Here is a 21,866-nt window from a genome sequence, read left to right on the forward strand (position 1 = left end):
CAAAGTGGATGCCAGCTACACATCACCCAGGCTGCCTTCACTATGGAGAACATCAGCTGAGGTGTTGGAGCTCTGTACAACATCCTGGCCAGAGACAAGCAATTCACATCCAACATCATCTTCCCAACCTTCATGACAGGTCAGCTTGCTACCATCCTATCACATCCAGCATCATCCTTCCAACCTGCATGACAGGATGGTAGCTTGCTGACCTATCAGCCAGGGCTGTGGTATCAAGCTCTAGGTGAAAGATGCAAGGTGTATTTCCTCCTAATCCTTTGCCCTGGTCAGTCTGGTCTCTGTGAGACTGTAACTCTTCCTGAGAGCCACCACCCCAGACTGGGTGTGCAGAGAGGCACTCCACCCTCCATTCTTTCTGCGAGGAATAAAGTCCTGTCTCCAGCAGAGCATGTCCCAAGGCTGTTGTCTGCCACTGATCCCTTCCAGCACTTCCAGCCCTGCTCTCAGGATGCATGGGAAGCACACTGCCAGCATGGAATGGGCAAAGAGCATCCAAGCTGTCCTTCACTGTTGAAGAGACTGGGTAAGCCCCAGCTCCTCAGCAAGATCAGGCCCGTGTGGAAGCACAGAGTAGGAGGCACCTGGGGCTTTGGGACGACAGGATGGCCAGGCTGACACTGGGGCCAAGCACCACAACACCTGTGCCATGAATGCAGTGAGGAGCTGAGTTCCTTTGGCACCACATGGTATCAGCTGCACTTACACACAGGCTTAGACATGACTGGTAGTGGTCCTGAGTCACTGCCCACATGATGAACAGCCAACTCACAGCACATCTTCTTTTGCCACTTTAGAGAGACAGAGCAGTTAAATCCCAGCTTCTGGGCTCTAGCTTTTCCTGAGTAACATCAGCAAACATTCTTATCAGTGACATCTGAAACATACCCCCGCAGCCCCCTGGGGCTAGCTCAGTTACCTGGGAGGTTTTGGGGGCATATTTCAGGGACAAGACAGAAGATCCAAAAGAGGCTCTTACCCCCAGGGTTTATCCAAGACGGTTTATTCCAGGAGGGGAAGCGAGGGCAGGAGGCCCAGAGGGCAAGAGGGATGGAGGGCAAGAGATCCAGAGGGTAAGAGAGCGAGAGGAGGAAGAGCAGGGCCTATCAAGGCTCCTGCCCAGGGGGGATGGCTGGACCTCAGCCAGTTAGGTCAAGAAAGGAAGGAAGGGTCAAACTACATGGTTACAGGCTCCAGGGGGAAAACCGTTCCCCAGAGAAATACAACATCCACAAACAATCTTATCACCAGAGGTCTCTGGCTCGGTATTGTCCTGCAGTGGCCACCACAGCAGCCTTTAACTCCTCAAGTCTCACAGGCACCCACAACACAAGCCAGATAGCAGCAGACCTTGTCCTGCAGGTGGATGCTGCACCTGCAAACAGCATTTTTGCTGGTACCAGCCCCGGAGGTTGTCAGGCAGGTGTTTGTACTGCACAGCGGAGCCCCTTGGGGCTAATGACAGAACCACAATGCTCTGCTCAAACAGCAGGACTCGCATGTGCTCCCATCCTCTTTCCACTTAAACTGAATGATGGGGGAGGAAAAAGGGGGAGCAAATTACTTTGCTAGCCCTGACAGTGAGGGAGTAATTTTCCAAGCTACAGCCAAGCAGAAGAGGGAAGAAGTGACACAGAGCATGGCTCTGCCCACCTCCAACTCAGAAAGAAAAGCTCTGCTGAGCAAATGCTGTGCCTTTCAGAGGGTGCTAAGCAGCCCTGAGTACTCACTTTGGGAGGTAATAAGTCCCAGCTGGTAGTCTGGATCTGCATCTATTCACCTTTTCAGCATTTGCAGTTCATGCATGGGAAGTGGCACTGTACTGTACCAAACCAAGGACACAGAGATGGGAGGGTATTCGGAAGTCTTTTGTTCCAGAATCAAAAGAAGCCTTTCCTGCCTCCTACTTGGGATTTGATGCTTTAGAAACTGGTTGCTCAGATACCAAACAAATCTTGTGTAGACTCCCTATTAAAACAAAAGCATAGAAATTTATGTAACCAAATCCCTGCTTTGGACACTGACCTTACCAAGCCCTATTCATTAATTAGGCTACACTGAAGTTTTACTCAAATCCAAACCTGACACCGATGCAGCTCACTCTGTAGGAGACACCCTTGCTGATGGGACACATACCAAACGTCCTGTTTTAATCCCACCTTGACCACAGGTGACCTTGACATTAAATACAGTAAGAAATACATGTCTTACCTCTCTCTGTTAGCTGCTGTCTGTGAAGAAAAAAGCAAGTTTGGCTACCCAAGCCAATGAATTTTAGCTCAACTGGGAGCAGGGCTGCACCCCCTGTGACTGCAAGTCTTGAGCTCCAACCCGACAGAAAACTCACGTTCTTTGTGGTATCAAACCATGACACCAGCACAGTGCTCCTGGCATTTCTACCTGCCCTCCTAGCTCCCAAGCCTCTGCAACATGGTTCTTCATGGGTTAAAAGGAAAAACATAACTCTACTGGTTTGTGGCTCCCTTTCCTATTGCAGTAGGATGTATCTGCCCATCATGCTCAGTGTGAGCTCAACATTTATGTCCTGCTGAACTGGGTAGTGAGAGTCACCTGACTGCTGACCACTGGGGTTTGCTCCTTTCTGAGCAGCCTTTGGGAACTGCCCAACCAGTCAGTCTGTCAGCAGCAAACCTTCACTTCCTCTTTCCTGTCTGCCTGCTCTCCTTCTCAATCTGCCTTTAGGTAAAGATAAGTTTACTGCTGGTTTACTACAATAAATACATGAGATGGCTGCGTTTGGGGAAAATGACCAGGCAATCAATAAAACAGACAGCTCAGGCATGTTGAAGTCAAAGACTGATACTAAACATGAGCATCCACCTGTGGAGGGATCACCTGTGTGGAGAAAGACTATTGGAACCAGCATCTACACCCTAACAAAAGTAGATGTACTACACAAGTCTAACCATTTGCCTTCTACAAGTCTCCCATCTTGTTGTAATGACAAATCATCAGTGGTCAAAGGAATCTTTCTTATTTATGCTCATGACATACTGATTCTGAAAATAAAAAAACCAAGCCAACCCCCAGGTATGTTACAGCTGTTGCAGGTGATGTCACGTGTTATGAACCTGCTGGTGGCAATGCTTTTTTGCCTCTTCTACAATAAAAAGCATTGTTTCACACAGGTCATCAATAAACCCTGAATGTTCTCACAGATAAGAGAAGCGCTGATGTGCAAAACTGCTGTGTGTTCATCAAATGACTGTACAAGCCATTTATTCATGAGTTGGACTCTATGATCCTAATGGGCCCCTTCCAACTCATAATATTCTGTGATTCTGTGAAAATGACATCAAAGGAAGATGCACTCATTCTTCACCTTCAGAATTCTTGATTTTCTGCTAATATCATTCAGATCTACCAAGCAGAACACAAACGGACATAAGAGTACTTTAAGAAGAGAAAACAAGGTGATACCACCTACATAAAAGAATCAAGCAAAGCAAGAGAACATTAAATGGCTCTGAGAGATTGATGTTCTTATTTCTGTATGTAATTACAGGGCTTGTTCCCTTTGTCCAATCTTAAATGCTTCATGGAATGGAACTGCCACCATTTCCTGACAACAGCACAACCTAATAAGTCTTATGATAAAGAAATGCTTCCTGCCATTAAGCCTGTTTCTTCTTCCCTCATTCTTCTTCCACAGGTCAGAATTACTCTCTTCAATATTCCCTGAAACCATCATTTACTTCTACTCACCCTAGCAACCATGGATTAAGGAAGGTATTCTTTCAAGGCTCTCTCACTCCCTTGCCTGCCTCCCTTCCCAAGGGGGAGCATTATCTCAGCTCATACTGGTTTTCTCAGAATGTCTTTTCTGAAATTCAGGTGCTTCCAGCTGTTTGCAGTAACATTGATGTGAACACATCAATATCAGAAGGAAATAAAGTTACATTAGCACTATGCAATGCAATAGATTTCACCCCAAACCAGGAACAAAAATGCAAATATTACACAAAACCACTATCAGAGGCCTCCTGCAACTTGACTATCTTTTGAAAAGATACGCTCCTATTTCCCAACCAGCAGTATAAAATGGCTTCCAAAGATACTCCTTACTTATGTGGACTACAGCAGAGACACTGGGATAAAGAGGGGGGGGAAAAAAAAAGCTGGTTCCTTCCCCAAGTGTCATCCATGTTAAAATTTTATGAGTCACTGCCAAAGGACTATCACATTATAGAAAGAAGATCCATTTATTTTGCAAAATCACTTGCTTGGGATGGCTTCCAAAAACATCTTACTTGGCTGAACATAAGCATAGCTGCCTCTTGAGATGTTATATGGCAAAGCCTACTAAAAATATTCCTGAAGCCTATCCAGGGTCCATTGTAGTGAAAGCTTTGCCATGAATAGGACTAAATATGAAAGACGAACTTTCCAGTATTCCCTACTTGTCTGGCTGTGTTTTCATAAAATATTTTTTCAAAATAGTAAAAAAAAATTTGTTTTTCCCCTAGTCAGCATGGTTATAACTGTAGCCAATATTTCCTGAGTTACATGACAACTGAATTCAGATACTCTTAATCTGCTATTGGGAAAACAGCTAAATATAAGTCAAGAGATCAACAATATCAGTCCTAATAAAAATAAACTCAGGTTTCTTTTCTTTTCTTCTTTGGGGCAAGAGCAATGTTCATATTCCCATTGCAGTAGTGTTTCTGGAGCAGTGATTCTCCAAGATGCTTCATCAGGCACTGCCAAGTGGATCACATTTGTTTATAGAAGTGTAAAACTTCTGTGGTGCTTTCTATTAAAACTAGATAGGAAAAGTGCAGGAACATCTACAAGGAAGTTTTAGTGGTGACCCAGGTCAACCCACTCAAGAATTTGGGAATAGCTATTTTAAATGTACTCACTGTGAACAAGCTATACTTGTAAAACTAAGAGTAACAAACAGTGAGAATCTTGAATGCAAAATGAAAACAGGGTAATAATATGCAAATCATCTGGGTGAGAGGCCTATTTGTTGGGTCCACTAGACACTGGATTTTAAACGTACCCATGTCAAGGTCAGAGATGGGTACTTTTGGAAAACCACTGTCACTCAATGTCCTCAAATAATTGAAGATGCTAGATACAATACGGCCTGTGCTGCTCTCCTCAACATTTACCTTCCAAAATTAAAAACTGCATGAAATATGGTGAAATTCACCCTGAGAGAGCATGAGCAAAGTTGTATTTATAACAACTGATCAAGGATGCAGTTTGTGTCTGTTGTGCTGTGTTCTATCCTGGCTGACTTCGGGAACTCTAGCAGGGAACCCTAGACTTAAAGCAAAATCCCTAGAGACAGATCTAAGAAACCACCCATTTGTCCATATCTGCACAAGATTCCTCTTATCCCCCACAGAGGCTGGCAAAACTCACCAGGCAGGGAATCCTATGTAGGTTATGAGCCTGTCCATGCTGCCCAGAACAAATGTGCTGAGGGAGATACTGAAGTCTAGGCTCTTGGCAGTACAATTCTGCAGAGACAATGTTATTATGGTCCCTGAAGCTGGCAGGAAGATAGATGCCAACCTGTTTCTAAAAGTGGCTCTGAGAAATCATTGGCTGTGATTGCAACACTCAGGGATTGAATGAAGCATGCCTTTTAAGTGAAAGCTGAGCTCACCTTGCCTGGTATGCTTTGAAAACTCATCTGGAAAAACATGGCATCTCTCACCCATTAGAAAAAAAATACAAACATCTGTTACTTTCCATCTCAAAAGTCTTCTATTAAAATCAGATTTAAGAAGTGTATTGCAAGCAGCCAGCAATGGTGAAAAACATGCTGCAAAGGACTAAAGACAAAGTTAAAGTTGACATGAACCTCTGCTGGTTTAAGCTCTGTTTTTTATTAAAACTGAAGTTGAAGGAACTGCTTCACTACATCCTTGGACCTCAACTCCCATCCTACAGCAATTAGAAATGGCAAGATGGGGAGGAAGGAAAGAGGGTGCCATACAAAACACCCAATTGCCTGTTTTCCTCGAAGGATTTGCTCTATGTGAGCATCATGTAAATGCATGAAAGGACAGGAGAAAGATCTCACTAAGCAAAGAACAGTATGAAAAGCCATCAGCAGGCCTTAAAAGCAAGGAGATTCCGCTCCCCAGTGTACCCATTCCAAGCAGAGACAAACACGTGTTTCAGAGTTTTTTGTTGCTGTTTCAAACAGGCCTCAGGTTGGCAGTATTTTAAGTAATCAGCTAATGAGACCTGAAGCCCAACAGATCTTCTACACAAGTACCTGTGGCATCGATGTTAATATTTAACAAGGTCAGCATTATTATTACAGCAATTACAAAGAGAACCAACAGTGTTAAACATGCTATTTTGAAGTGTTACACTGATCGTTTACCATGTTCTCCTTAACTTAAAAGGTCTGACTTTCACCACAGCACCATGGAGCAAAGTGCAGGTCCATTGCTTCACATGTTTTTATCCCCAGTTTGGAGTGCTGGGCGCGGCTCACAGAGGGAACAGACCTTAGACCATCTGTTGAGGCACAGAACGGATTTAGCAAGACAAGCGTGGGAGCTGAGCAAGTAAAATCTCAGTCATTCTAGCAATTACCCTACTTTGCACTTCCCATGATCAGCTGGCTGGTCTGTTCCCTAGAATTGTGGGGTTTCTTGCTGGCAGTTGCAGTTTTTCCCCTGCAGCTCAAGCAAATTCATTCTCTATGGTACATCCCCCTGCTCTGTAGCCAGGCACACGTGCCAGGAATTCTGCTGGAGGCTTCCGGAACTTAAAGTTTTTTTCTGGGAGAGATCTAGTTAGCTTGATCTTTCACCTGACCCAACAGAGCTTAGCTAAATTCATCCAGCCCACGTTTAGGGAAAAATGCAGCAGCCTGACAGCCTCAGCAAGGAGTCATCTGTAGAGTATTCTCATTTCATACTTTAAGAGATGTCAACACCTGTGTCGCTTCTCCATTCCACACACAAGATACCTCTGCACACCCTTAAGAGCAGAGAGCTCTCAGCAAAGGCTCCCCACACTGATTACACAGCAGGTCCACTGAATACAAATAAAGCACAGTCACTTGTGCAAACCCAAGATGGTAAGTAAAGCACCTTAATAAAATTCTGTACACATCTTTAGGTACATTTTCTCTGGATATGAGATTCAAAACACAAGTGTTGTAAATGGAACTCTCCTTCCTTTATCTGCTCTAAGTGTATCTCAGCTGAGGTTATGAGAAAATGATATTAAAATGGAAAAACAAGTCTCTGGTTTCTTCAGTATCAGAAATAGTGAATAATGTTTGAAAGATTAATTCGTAACTGCAGCACCACTCAGTGATATGCGGCTGCATACTATTCAATTCCTATATCAGAATCACAGGCTATAAAAATCCCTGTATTTAGAAGTAATTTCTGAGGGTCAAAAGGGAATTTTTCAGTTTGGAAGACTTAGCACTTTTGGGTATTTTATAATCATTGTTATTATCTTTAACAGAACAGAAATCAAAGCTCTTATATATGTGCATATACACGTGCATATAAATATATATAAAGTCCACCATCCACAAGAACATAAAGAGTCTCAAACAGATCTTTACTTTTTCTATGCTTTTTTCTTCCACTAGCATCAAGCAGGATTTTAACCTTATGGCTAATATTTTTTAGATATATTTACATACCTTTCAAGTCAGATAGACTCAAAGACCAAAGGAATCATTGTGGTAATTTCACCCAGCTTCTAGTGTGACACCAGCCACAGAACACTCTAAAACATTTCCTGCACTGAACACAAACTTTACTTCCCATAAATTTCAAGCAGTGAGAAATCCATTACTGATAAACCTAGATATTGCTATTCAGCAGACTAGGGAGATAATTTCATTCATCCAGACATTTTAATCTTTATTGGTGGAGCTCTGGTTGTAGTAATTCACGAAAGATAATGACTGCAACTCAACTTTCACTTTTCAGTAATTAAAATCTAGTCCTATATATTACTAGTTATCTTCTGTCCTGCTGATGTGAGAGTGATTAACTATGATAACTCATTATCAAAAAATCAGGGTGATCATCTTTGTTTGGGACAGGATCCATCAGCTTTCTTTGGTGGCTACTTGCCACCATAATACTGTTTCCAACATTTAACTTTAGCTTTCAGGAAGGCTGCAAGAGGAATAAAGCTTGCATCTCACATTTTACAGCTGGAAATCCTCAATCCAGTCTTATCTCGGATGGGATGTAGACAGGGCCAGTTAGTGTAAAATCTGGAGACCTGAGACTTTACACCAAAGTAATGAGAACTTCATACCGCCATAAACAATTTATGCCCCACTAACTGCTAATAAACCAGGCAAAGCCATACAAGCACTTGGATTTCAAGCCCTCATACTCAAAACAGCATTTACCGAAAAGGTGTATCAAAGTTGTTCCTTGAAATCTACCCAGAACTGGCTGAAACAACTAGCAAAAACTCACTCATTAAAGATACTTTCAAGAGAAAAGCAAAAATATAAACCAGGATGTCACATGAATCTGAAATAGCCCACAAACGACTTTGAAATGCTTGGCAGACCTCAGCTATTGAAAAGTAATAATGGGGAGTTATGGGGTTCTGATGTTCACAAGTGTGTGAGAAGAAGGGGGGGATCCCAGTCTATTCCACCAGACCCTCTCTGAACAGGCAATGAAGGCTGAAGACATGAAATTCTGCACCTGCACAAATAAAGCTGTTCAGATAATGACCCAAGCTCATTATTGTCTCTCATTTTAATTTCCCTATTTGTAATACTGTTTCATATAAACAGTTCTACTATCTCACCTAAGGAATTAGTATATTTTCTTTGACACTTGTTAGCGAAAGATTTTCTCTGTACATAGAGATTCTTTAACATAATCCTATTCATTTTCATTGCTGTGAGACAAAGAAAACCAGGAGTTTCTCATCTATCTAAGACGGTTGGTTTCATAACAACTCATCACAGTCACCTTCCTTAAGCGGTGACATCAGGATTATTCCTGCATAATAGCAAGGAGCCAGTGCTGTAAGGAGACTACTATTTCCCTGCAGGAGTCAGAGAAGCAGCTGAACCAGTTTGTCAAGATAAAAGCTATGATAATTAGCAAGGACACTGCCATCTGAATCTGAACAGGATTCCTGGGGCTAGAAGTGTGTTTAAGAGTCAGAAGCCTCATTAATCACTGTTACGTTCTCTTGTGTGAAGTTACCCAGGTCCCAACTCCGTCAGGAAACAGCTCTCTCCTTTGGGAAGCTAAGCCAAGGTGTTCTCTTTTAAGCCTTAGCTGCAGTTCCAGTAAAATGCCAGAAACACAGGAAGTCCTCAGAAAATGAATAATTCAAGGAAGGGTGCAGTTACAGCACACGTGGTACAATCACCATTTTCTGCTGGACCATTTTCTAGCTGGAACCACAAATGCACATTTTTCACTGAGAGCTGAATATTCAACACGCAATTTTTGTTCGGCATGCAGAAGAATTTTTTTTACTTCTATTACAGCGAGACTATCTTAATATGGAGGCAACAAGCTTAATATTCAAATATGAGATGTGTTTAATTGTCTTTGCTTCAATGATGAATGTTTTGCTGGCTTGACACACCTGTCACAATTAAAAAAATATACAAAATGTACTTCACAGTAGCCAGGTCCTTACATTGTCATTACCATGTTGTCTGGGGCAACATTAGGGAAGGATTGCATAAGCACAGTCTTGCACAACAAGACAACTACTAGACACAGACAATTCTCTTGTAAATCACACAAAAGATGAGTCTTACCACAGTAATTTATTTCTTAAAAATCTAATTTATTGCACTTGTCTTAAAGCACAAACAAAAACCTAAATACAGAAATAAAAGTAAAAAAATCCATCCTAATTTTGTTGAAACTACCCTAAAAAGTAGTCTGTAAGAGCTCTTGACACCAATTGAATATTAACGACCATAGCAAGGAACAGTATTATACAGTAAATAATCAACTAGCAAGCTCAAACCATTACTAAGATGACTTTGAAAAATGTAATACAAAAGTGTCACTATTAAATAATGCCATTGTACTTGAGCATCTGGTGCTTGGAGGGCACAGAGAAGTTGTCCTTTCTCATGTCCTTTCCCCAAAGTGATTGACTTGTGAGTTGCCTTAAGATACTTTTAAGCTGAATTTCAGCTTCTTTGGGGTCCTCAAGACACCAAGCTATGCCTGCATAAAACAGACTGGGTTACTTCACAAGCTGATTCCATTACCATCCACTTCCAGACAGGCTAAAAGAATCCCTCTGGGGTAATCTCTGTATAGAGATGAGTTAGCTAAGAAGCAAACATATCATCTATAAAAGGGAAATAAATCTGTCCTTCCTGTAGGATTAAGATTCAACTGAGGACTGACAGCCAAAACCACAAGTGCTACTGAAAAAAAATGACATAACTTGGTTCTCTTTCCACCAATACACATTCTCACCTTGCACCATGTTTGTTCAAATTTTAGTGCAGTACAAGATGAACTATTCTGAAAGAGAACAGATGTTAAAAAGAAAACACATCCTTTTCCATTTGTGTTAAGTTCTGAAAACAGAAACGTCCCCCCTTTTCAACTCCTGGCCTTTCCTGAAACTGGTTCTTTTACAGTATTGGTTAGCAGCTGCTTAAAACATTCTGATGATTTATAAGCCTAGAACAAACACAAAATAACTCCTCCGCCTACATACTGAACTCAGGTTCTCTCATCTATGGTTCTATTGCTTAAAAAAGATGAGGTATCTTTCAAAGAAGATTTAGTATAAAGAAAAATAACTGCAATGATTAACTTAGGTTACTTCCCAGTTCATCACATACCCCTGTTGCAACATCTGTTAAGTATAAGACACTTCATAATTTAGCTAACATAGCTAAAAATCAGAATATTGTTAAGTATTTTCTCACAATATCACAATTTTTAGTGGGATATATAGGTAATTCTATCAATTACCATTTTATTCTTAATACATCTAAGTTTGGTACTCAAAACAATATGAGTCCAAATGTTAAAGCACTGGCTGGAGGCACAAATACAGCACAACAGGAATTATGAAAGCTGCCTTGTACATTCCTGCTTTGTACTACAAACCCAACATGCGACCTCTTCTTATTCTTATTTCAAACTGGGACTCACCCCCAAAACTCTGTCAGCTTCCTGATAACTATGGAAATGGGCAAAAGTCCCCCTGATATTAGGTGTAATCCAAACCTCTACCTTGCAAATGAAGCCAAATTATTAACAAAAATTCTGGAAATGGAAGGTTAGTATAGCCTTGCAATTATTTATATGGAAATGGATCAAACTAAGTTCATTCTAACAGTACTGTGTAATCATGATGTTCTCAGATCTTACTAAGAAATACTTCACCATATTTTCTTCCATGCTGCAAGGAAAAATAAATATATGTACAAGAGTCAGGGAGAGATCCATTCAGTGTGGTATGAAGTTCAAATACAAGAAGAAATTGAAAAATGCTTAATGTTTCCACTGTAGAGAAATATTTAATGCAACAAAATTCCTTCTCAAAATCAATACATTAGTTGCATGCTGTTGTGAAGTATTCACTTTCATTGCTAGTAAGGTTAACTTAAGGGTTGTATTTCCAAAGGAGCTTCTATAGTAGTACAGTATAACAATGGCAGTATGCCACACCTAAAGAGTCTCCCAAAAGATTATGTAACAAACATCAGAACTCACAGCTTGGAGGCTATTTAACAGATCAGTTTTCCAATACAAAAGTGCTAATATCACAGGTCCAGTATGAGTGGCTTTTAGATCCAATATTCTGTACATACATTACAGAAATTCTGTCCTCATGTTTTTTTCACTGCTTCACAAGCTTGACAGACTTCATATAACTTCCCATTCATCTTCCAAATCATCCGGGTGAAGCAGAACAGAGGTGTCATTAGTTTTCTGCAAACTATGGGAATGGCTAAAGGTCTTAGTGAGGCGCTGGAGAAGAGATCCTGAAGTACTGATTGCCCACAGTTCATCTACAGGGGTCACTGCAAAGCATAAATTATCCATCTTTTAATTACAGTAGCAGGTTCCAATTCTAAACATTGAATAAAAAATATTTTGATCTGTTTTCCCAATTATACCCAGAGAAGCTGTTTACTAATGTGATAAAAACACCCTTGGTGAAACACAGCGTGTGCAGCTCTCCCTGCATATGGTCAGCTTGAGCACCATCAGGTAGAACTCAAAGCAGACATCACAATGTTTTGGACACACTGTCATGCAGAACCAACTTGCCTGTTAAACGTGAGACATTCCCAGGAATCTTCTTCCAGTAGTCTCCTGCAGGATTCTTGTCAGTGACGCCATATCGGCGAGCGACATCTCCATTGGGGCAGCGTGCCCACACAGTCCTGGTGCTCAGAGCCAGCTGGCAGGCCTGTAAACCTACAGGGAATTGGACATGAGCAGGGAATAACCAGCCTTTCCTAGACACTAAATACATTTCAGGATGTACTTTGAGAGCAGACATCAAGACTAAAATAGTTTTTATATATTCTTACATGAAGCACTTGAAGAACAAAAAGGCTTTTTAACTGCAGACTTGCTACTTCCTGCATCTATTGATCTATAAGGATCATCCCAACATGGATATAATTTATGTGGCCACAGCCACAAGCAATATCCAATTAGTGGACCTTCATAACACACTTTTGGAGCCTCCACTGTATGTGACTACCACATGGGGAATAAGCCAACAATTACAATCTTGATTTGTCTAAGAATGGTTAATATTACAGATGTTGTGGACTCTTGCCCCCTCCTCACAGGAGTACTCTGCAACTAAGTGCCATGAGTTAATGCAGTGACAAATCTTTAAAAAGCAGAAAGCATCAATGCACAGTTATTTAGAAGGAAACAAATAAAATTTAATTTTATTTAAAGGCAAGGCAAAAGTGTAATTACCTAATCCACAACATATCCAGCACACAGGATTAGTAGAAAGATGTGCAAAACAGTGTAAGGTTTTTGTTATCCACATCCAAGTAGAAACCTCATGTGATATCACAATTAAATACAAAACCCCACAGCACAACAGTCTCCCTAACTGCTTAGGAATTCTGCTTTAGTTTTAACTGAAAAGGAACTGTACCACTTACTAACTGAGTGGCAGCAGTCTGAAATAACACAACAAATCCGTTTAAAAAAATTGTATTTCTCCCCGTTAACTACTCAGTGTTTTTAAGTGAAACCAAGGTCCTCTTTAGAAGATAACCCTTATCAAACACTTGATTGCCAAAAAAATATTAAGCATTACTATCCAATTAAAAAAGCAACAAGGAAAAAAAAAACCAACAACTAAACAAAACAAAACCACTGAGAAAATGGCAGAAACAACAAGGAATTGATGCATTCATTTTTACCTGGTACATGTTCCCAGTCAGTGCCTACAGGCATTTCATCTGTAATTCCAACTCGTACGTGGACATTCCATTTGCTATCAATTGCCCACAACATCTGATCATTTGGACTTGAATGAATGCTGACCAAGTTGATTCCTACTGGCTATAAAAATTAAGCACAGTATTTAAACTTTGTACTACTGTATCTTTGTACTATTGTAGCATTTGTTTTTCACAGAAGTACACAAGAGAAGTAAAATATTTACTAGATACTAAAGACAGGGAGAAATGTAACTGATATTTTATGTGCCATTGTACAAAACAATCCACTTTCCAAGAATTTATGCCCTTTGTAAGAACAAAAAGAACATGAATGAATGTATCATTACTGATAATGATAGTCATATTCCATGTTCAGTATTCAAGTCTAATGATCACAAAATCACTAGGTTGGAAGAGACCACCAAGATCATCAAGTCCAACCCAGCCTTAACACCTCAACTACACTGTGGCACTGAGTGCCACATCCAGTCTTTTTTTAAACACATCCAGGGATGGTGACTCCACCACCTCCCCAGGCAGACCAGTCCAATCCTTTATGACCCTTCCTATAAAAAACTTTTTCCTAATATCCAACCTTGGCGCAGCTTGAGAGTGTGTCCTCTCTTTCTGTCAGCTGCTGCCTGGAGAAAAGAGACCAACCCGCACCTTTCAGGAACTTGTAGAAAGTGGTAAGGTCACCTCTGAGTCTCCTTTTCTCCAGCCTAAACACGCCCAGCTTCCTCAGTTGTTCCGCAGCCTTGTGTTCCCAGCCCCTCACCAGCCTTGTTGCCTCCTCTGGACACGCTCAAGTGTCTCAATGTCCATCCTAAACTGAGGGGCCAGAGCTGGACACAGCTCTCGAGGTGTGACCTCACCAGTGCCCAGGACAGGGGAAGAATGACCTCCCTGCTCCTGCTGGCCACACCATTCCTGATACAGGCCAAGATGCCATTGCCCTTCTTGGCCACCCGGTCATACTGCTGGCTCACGTTCAGCTGCTGTCACCAGCACCCCCAGGTCCCTTTCCTCCTGGGCACTGTCCAGCCACACCAGCCCCAGCCTGCAACATTGCAGGGGGTTACTGTGGCCAAAATGCAGGACTCAGGACCTGGACTTATTAAATGTCATCTCACTGGACTCTGCTCATCCATCCAACCATTCCAGGTCTCTCTGCAGAGCCATCCTACCTTCCAGAAGATTGAAACATCCTCTCATCTCAGTGTCATCTGCAAATTTACTAATGAGAGATAAGTAAAAATATTGAACAGAGCTGGCCCCTGAAGGACACCACTGGTGACTGTCCCCAGCTGGATGCAAGGGACACCTTGCATTCACCTCCACTCTCTGGGCCTGGCCATGCAGCTAGCTCTTAACCCAGCAAGGGGCGATCCTGTCCAAGCCATGGGCTGCCAGCTTTTCCAGGAGTATGCTCTGGGAGGCAGTGTCAAAGGCCCTGCTGAAGTCCAAATAGACAACATCCACAGCCTTTCCTGTATCCACCTGGCGGGTCACCTGGTCATAAAAGGAGACCAGGTTGGTCAAACAGGACCTACCTCTCCTAAACCCCTGCTGGCTGGGCCTGAGACCCTGGCCATCCTGTAAGTGCTGCATGACGACACTCAATATAAACTGCTCAGTACCTTACTAGGTACTGAGGTCAGGCTGACTGGCCTGTAATTACCAGGATCCTCCCTCCCACCCTTTTTGTGAATGGGAGTCACATTAGCCAGCTTGCAGTCATATGGAACCTCACTAGTGAGCCGAGATTGCTGATAAATGATGGAGAGTGGCTTCACAAGCTCATCTGCCAGACCCCTCCTCACCCTGGGATGGTTCCCATCTGGTCCCCTAGATTTATAAACATCGAAATGGCTCAGCAGTTCTCTGCCTGCCTCCTCCTGGATAACAGGGGGGTCATTCTACTCCCTGACATCATCTACTAGACCAGGAGGACAGTTGTCCTGAGGACAAGCCATCTTCACACTAAAGACTGAGGCAAAGAAGGTGTTAAGCACTTCCACCTTCTCCTCATCCACAGTTACTAAGTTCCCTCCAGCATTCAATAGAGAACAAAGGTTGGTCTTACCCTTCCTTTTACCATTAATATATTTGTAAAAACATTTTTTTAATTATACTTTACAGAAGTTGCCAAATTAAGTTTGAACTGAGCACTGGCCTCCCCGATTTTCTTCCCACATGCCCTTACAACCTTTTTAAATAGTTCCTAAGAGACCTGACCCTCCTTCCAAAGATGATAGATACATCCTCTTTTTATTCCTAAGTTCCTTCAAAACCTCCTTGCCCATCCAGGCTGGACATTTGTCTCATCAACTCCTCTTTTGGCACACAGGGACAGTCTCTTCCTGTGCCCTCAAGAGCTCTGATTTGAAGCATGCCCACCTTTCCTGGATTCCTTTGTTTTCAAGGCTTGCTTCCCAAGGAACTCTCTGAATAAGTCTCTTAAACAGGCCAAAGCCTGCCCTTCAGAAGTCTAATGTAAAAGTCTCGTTGATGCGCCTCCTGATTTCACCAAATATTGAGAATTCTACAGTTTCATGATCACTGTGCCCCAAGTGGCCTGCAATCACCACATCTCCCACCAGCCCATCTCTATTTGCCAACAACAGGTCTAACGTAGTCCCTCCCCTGGGGGGCTCACTCACCAGCTGTGACAAAAAGTCCACAGCACACTCTAAAAACTTCCTGAACTGGCTCTTATCTGCTGTATTAAGTTCTCAGCAGATGTCTGGTAGGTTAAAATCACCTACAAGAAGAATGTTACTATTTGCTTAACCACTGCTATTCCAATCAGATACAGTTTCAACTGCAAGTTGGAAGAACGAGCTCTTTCAATGAAATGCACAAAATGCAGTATTTTCCTCTTGCCTGACAGAAACTTTTCCTAACATTATTAAATCTACACTTTATTTCTATGCATATTCTAAAGCAGTACATTTCTACAGTCTAAAGTCTCCTCATTGCAATGAAATTATCATCTGCCTTCCTGTCTGTCCTCTGTTCTACAGGAATTCAGCCATGGAACTCACTGCAGAGCACCACAGTACTGGAGCAGCCACACCTGCAGGAGAGGATCCCCAGCTACCCACTGGCAACGTGAAACCTACTTCCAACTCTCCCATGCTCCCAGGCATGTCCTTACTCCACCTGCTTCTACAGAGATTACCCTTAACTACTGTTCAAAATCAGTGATACCGACATAACATCATGATTTTGTAGCAAAACATATCATCTGATCAGGCTGATTGCAAATATCCTGCAAAACATGTACTTTGAATAAAACTGGATATTAAATTAAAATTTATTAAGAAGTTTTTCTCCACACCAGCTTAGTAAAGGCATTGCAGAAGACAGACAGTATGATGTCTGAAACACATCATCATCTCCTCAACAAAGCAGCACTGCATTCCCTGCTTTGGTCTCATGGCATAAGCTAAAATTCCAGAGTGCTAAATAGAAGAGCAAGTAGCTCTCTGTGCATATAAACCAAGGGATACAGAGGCATGATCTGCACGTATATATAAGCACACAACTTAGTCCCAGATGGGCCTTCTGTGTACATAACAGTTACTTGCTTTGGTTTTGCTTTTAAAATTCTGGCGTTGACTTGAGTCTGACCAAGCTGCAACCAAGTCTGACTTGCATTTCCAAATCAATCCCATCTATTCAGTTTTCAAGGCCCTTGACAGACTATCTTCTCATGTTTTTCCCTTCATTAGGTATTTGCCCTCTGTTGGAAGCTTCAGGCTGGTAGAGGCTTCATCAAGTATTTACCTGTGGTCACAGTAAATTCACATGTGGCTGCAGTTTGAACACTCAAAAGTAAAGCCACTAATTGTCTAGAAAAGCACTGACTACATAGAATACATAGCTGCTTAGCTACCTCAGATGGGTATTAAACAACTGTCTTAAACAAAAACCTCAACTAACCAAAAAAACCACCCAATCCCAAACAACAAAACACACCACAAAACATGCAAACATATCCGAAACCAACCAAGCAACTCATCAAACACCCAAACTACACTAAAAGAAACCCACTCCAAAACCCCACACAATTTTCCCATTTGGATTTTCTAACCCTTTGCTGGAAGTGATCCTTACTCCTGGCCCAGCTTACATTTCTCCCCTCAATTTTTATTTGCTTCTTCCTACAGCCACCTTGGCTCTCACTCCCCACTTGTCCCTGCTCATGTCCCCACATTGTTGCCATGGGGTAGCACCTCACTCCTGTGCAGATTCCTGCTCCACCACATCCCTCACCACATTTCTGCTCTTGCAGTCCCATGTTTTCACACAAGGAAACTGGGCAGTTGTTAGCTTGTGTAGGCTGAAGTACTGCATGAACAGAAGACCTTTGCATTTCATTTTTTTTTTTTTTGTATTTTATTTTTTAAAATCCACTTATCTCCTTCTTACCACGTTCTCCTAAATAGCCACCTCTTTCCCATATTTAGGACTTTCTGTCAGCTTTCCCCCATGTCCTTCACACCACAAACTGACAGTGTGTCTGTCTATGCTCTACAATACACTTCACGTTCCAACCAGGATCTGTCCCAAACTGTGCCTGACCCCTTGGTGGGACTGTGGTTGCTGAACCGTTGGGATTTGTGCACCTTGCTCCCCACTCTCAAATGCCAGAATCCCAAGCCTCTCTTCCACTATCATTTGTCTAGGAGAGAATTCTCTGAGGAAGAGTTGGAGGAGTTTTTCCATTCAAAAAGACTTACTGAGTGCTGAAACCTACTACCTAAGCCTGTGCATTATGACAGATTCACAGGTACTGGAAGCTAAGAAAAGCAGAGGAAAGGCCCAAAAGGAGAGCCACAAAAGGAGTTGCATGAATCTCAGCTAAATTGCTCCTGATACCACTATAGGCTCAAGTGTAATCAAAGCAATTACTTCTAGCCTATTCTGCACCAGCAATACATCTAAGAAACAAATGGCAACTATCAAATTCAAAAATATGTGTTTAAAAGCTTGGCTAAATATTCTTCTTTTTTTGTTTTTCTAAGTAAGCTCATTTTGTCCTTAAGTTTCCCTATCTCTCTGGATATTTCACTTCCAGCTTCTCTTCCTTCTTCAGGCTACTCAGCTCTTTCTGATAACCTCGTATCAATGAAACAATCCTCTAACATCTACTGCAAAGGATCTAGGCAATTCCTCTACCTCCTAGCTTTCTGCTGTGGAACAGCCAGTAAAGGGCACAACTGATAGGACATATAATGACATCATCATATACAGCAGCTTTTGGTACAAATCAAGGACAAGCCACTGGAAACAAACACAGGGAATTCTTAGAGCCTGCTGCAGAGGTTTTACTTCTGGATTATGTTTTACCCAGAAAGCAGTCACCTACAACATGACGGTACTCTGATGGCTGCCACAGTAAGGTGGATAAAATGAATTAAAAATTCCTTGACATACGTACTATTTTCTTAGAAAAAATCATGCAGATATTATCTCAGATATCTCCCATTTTCACTGTTTTAATTACCATAAGCATGCTTCAAGTATTTTATAAGTTACATAATGAGAAAATCTCTACAGCTGCAGTTAAAGGTTAAATAGAGTTCTCTCACAGCACTAAAGAGATATCTCTGCAAATTCATAAATCTGCTGACAACATTTCAGAGGCTGATAACCACGAAAATTGATAAATTATTTCAGCGAAGCCTTTACTCAGCTGGTTTAACTTCCAACAGCATTCATGAGATTTATATACCTTGACTGTGAAACATGTTCTATTTGTAATTTACTGGAGAATCTGGAATTTTAAAAGAACCTTGCAGCAATCTCTCAGCATTCCTGCTCTGACACACCAAGCTCTGTTTATAAATTTATCCACCATAATCACCATTGTGAGAGATCAACCTGTTATGGATAATTCATGGATCCAGTGCGATTTGATAAAAAATTGCAGAACATTGTTTTTCTATTACTTGGGGTGCCAAACATTCCTAAACTCTAAAAATCTCAGAAGTCTGCCTGTTTTAGCCAGTCAGATCTGAATGCAGATTCCCCATCCTCTGGTCTTGTGCCTTAGCTAGAAACACTCCAGTCACTTTCAGTCTTTTGACAAGAAGAATTTCCCACCAGGACCACGGATTGCAACACTATCAACTATGTCCTTTTCAACATTAAAGAAATATACTAAGACCTGTGGATGTATTTGTTATCTGCTACAATAAAACCAACAAAAGCCAGCTTGCCAGATCTGTTGTGAAAACAGTGTTGATAAACTGAAATAAACTGGAAAGAATCACATAACCGGCAAATTGTTAAATGGTATCAAGAAACAATGTCTATGCTAAAGATATTTAAGTTATCAAATTGTCCATTAGGTTTGTAATTCTGTGAAAGTTACTTCCTTCCTTTCTGCAAACCACAGAGAAATAAGTTTCAGGGTAAGAATTTACCTTAAACAATGGTATCAAACAAAATCCAAAGTAAAACAAACATATTCCCCCACCCACTCTCCCCTACATACAACCCAAAAGTTTTGTCTTACTGGTTACAGCTGAACCCAAATGGTTAAAGTTCCCTATCAACACAGAAAGGGCAAACACATGCACACAAAAAACCACATCAGAACATTTTCCACGTCACTTTTCAGGAGCACAGAGTCCACGTACCAGCAAACCTCCGCTATCTCTGTTCTGCTGGAAACACTCAGGATAAGGAAGACTAAACATAACATTATCAGTCTGTCAGAGCTCAATCCTTTTTGTAACAGGTTGGTGGCTACATTCAACACAAACGTTCTGCTTGCCTTGACAAATCAGGAACACCTTCAGCTGGCCTAGGGCAGGCTGTAAGAAGGTCACATCAGGGATACTTCTTTTGAGCACTATGAGTGTATCAGACTAATCTGGCTATTTCCATGACTAGCACCATCCAGACCCTCCTAATGAGGATAACAAAAAAGAACACAACTTAGAGAGACTCTCTCCCAATGCAGACCTATTTATATATTAATTTCCAAGGTCCATTTAAATGAAGGTTATAAAGCTCTTTCAGCATTAGCTTGCTAAATTAAGTGCTGCTTTTTTTCTCTGCAGAGAAGCTCAAGGCAATATACAGGGGCAGGAAAGAGGAATCTATGTTTGGTCTTCCTTGATGCCACATATTCTTCAGTAAAGCTGGCACTAAATTGTCAGAAAAATGTAACTATTTGTTGTCTGTAAAACTGGAGCATTATTTTCTTCAGAAGCCTTAGAACAACAACATGACCCTTTGCCCCACATTTTTGCCTTTAATGAATAAAATGGACAAAGGCCTTAGTTGGGTATTTCCCACTGAGGAGATATGTATTGTGCTGTTTATGACTAGCACAATCTGGAAGACAAAGCAAAGTTAAGCAGCAAATCCCTTGACCTCTACCTTCTGTAAGCCCTAAATTTTTTATTCCAACATTTTTTCTTGCAGAAACATGGGAAAGACAACAACATAAGGTATCAAATCATAGAAAAGATCAAACCTAACCCATGCAACTACTCAATACATTCTTGAGAGAATCATAAAATACTTTAAAAGTACTTAATACAATTGTTCCTTAGAAACAATTTTAAAAAATAATTTAAATATCATGTAACCACTTTAGAGACCATACAAACTCCAGGCTTACTCAGGTTTGCCCAACTGTCCTCTGGTCATATTGTTTTGTAACTAAGATTATAAATTGTAACATAGGAGATAAGCCCTCTGTAATTACCACTATAGGTATTTTTAATAACATACTGAAGTACTAACTATTAGGAGAGTAAGAATGAATTATTTACAGAAATGTGTGTTAAGTAAACACTAAGTGCAAATTCCCAGGAAAAAGAACATCATTTAATACTAGGTAATAAAAACCTTGTATAAGCAAAGTTCTGAGTAACAAGGCTTTTATTTTTTTTATAAGCACACTTTTAATGAGCATCAGCAAAACACCCTCTCATGCAGCCTATGCCCATAAAGGGCCCCTCTTTAGTTTTTGAAACTTAAATACCTTACCAAGGAGAGAAAGTATTTCTTGGGGGTTATAGGGAGGAGTCTTCAAGCTCCTAATTCAAGGTCAAAGGGTCTGATGTGTCTAGCAGATATCCCAGGGTGTCTCCTTACTCTGTGCAACCACAGCTCATGCCTGTTAAATCCAGATGATCATCCTCTATACCACAAATTTTTATACCATGGTGCTTTTATTTTTTAATAGAATAATTTGGAAAAACTCTCAAAACTTAATTATAGTTGTGGTTACTTTATTTGCCCAACTGAACATTAAATATATTTCTTCATCTCTCTGAAGAATAATTAAATATCTAACTCTGTGTTAACTAACCAAAATATGAGAATATTGGAAGAATTGCAGGTATGAGGAAGTTCCAAGTAATGACCTAACTGAAATATGAAAACGGAAGGTTCTCTTTCC

General features: G+C 41.2%; 1 protein-coding gene across 5 annotated transcripts in view; it reads right to left on the reverse strand.

The window, feature by feature from the left end:
- Positions 1-9,801: 9,801 nt before the first annotated feature.
- The window catches only part of TECPR2 (tectonin beta-propeller repeat containing 2), a 44,720-nt gene continuing 32,655 nt past the window's right edge, over positions 9,802-21,866 (reverse strand). For 3 of the 5 annotated variants that reach the window (XM_066321761.1, XM_066321762.1, XM_066321763.1), the window contains 3 exons: positions 13,415-13,556; positions 12,288-12,437; positions 9,802-12,037 (listed from right to left, as the gene is read on the reverse strand). In XM_066321761.1, coding sequence (XP_066177858.1) covers positions 11,880-12,037; positions 12,288-12,437; positions 13,415-13,556 — 450 coding nt within the window. In that variant the 3' untranslated portion in view covers positions 9,802-11,879. Of the gene's footprint in view, positions 12,038-12,287; positions 12,438-13,414; positions 13,557-21,866 lie in introns of those variants that run through there. The other 2 variants (XR_010743852.1, XM_066321764.1) reach the window with 2 other exon arrangements.

Source organism: Sylvia atricapilla, chromosome 6 (assembly GCF_009819655.1).
Source record: "Sylvia atricapilla isolate bSylAtr1 chromosome 6, bSylAtr1.pri, whole genome shotgun sequence".
NCBI classification, from domain to species: domain Eukaryota; kingdom Metazoa; phylum Chordata; class Aves; order Passeriformes; family Sylviidae; genus Sylvia; species Sylvia atricapilla.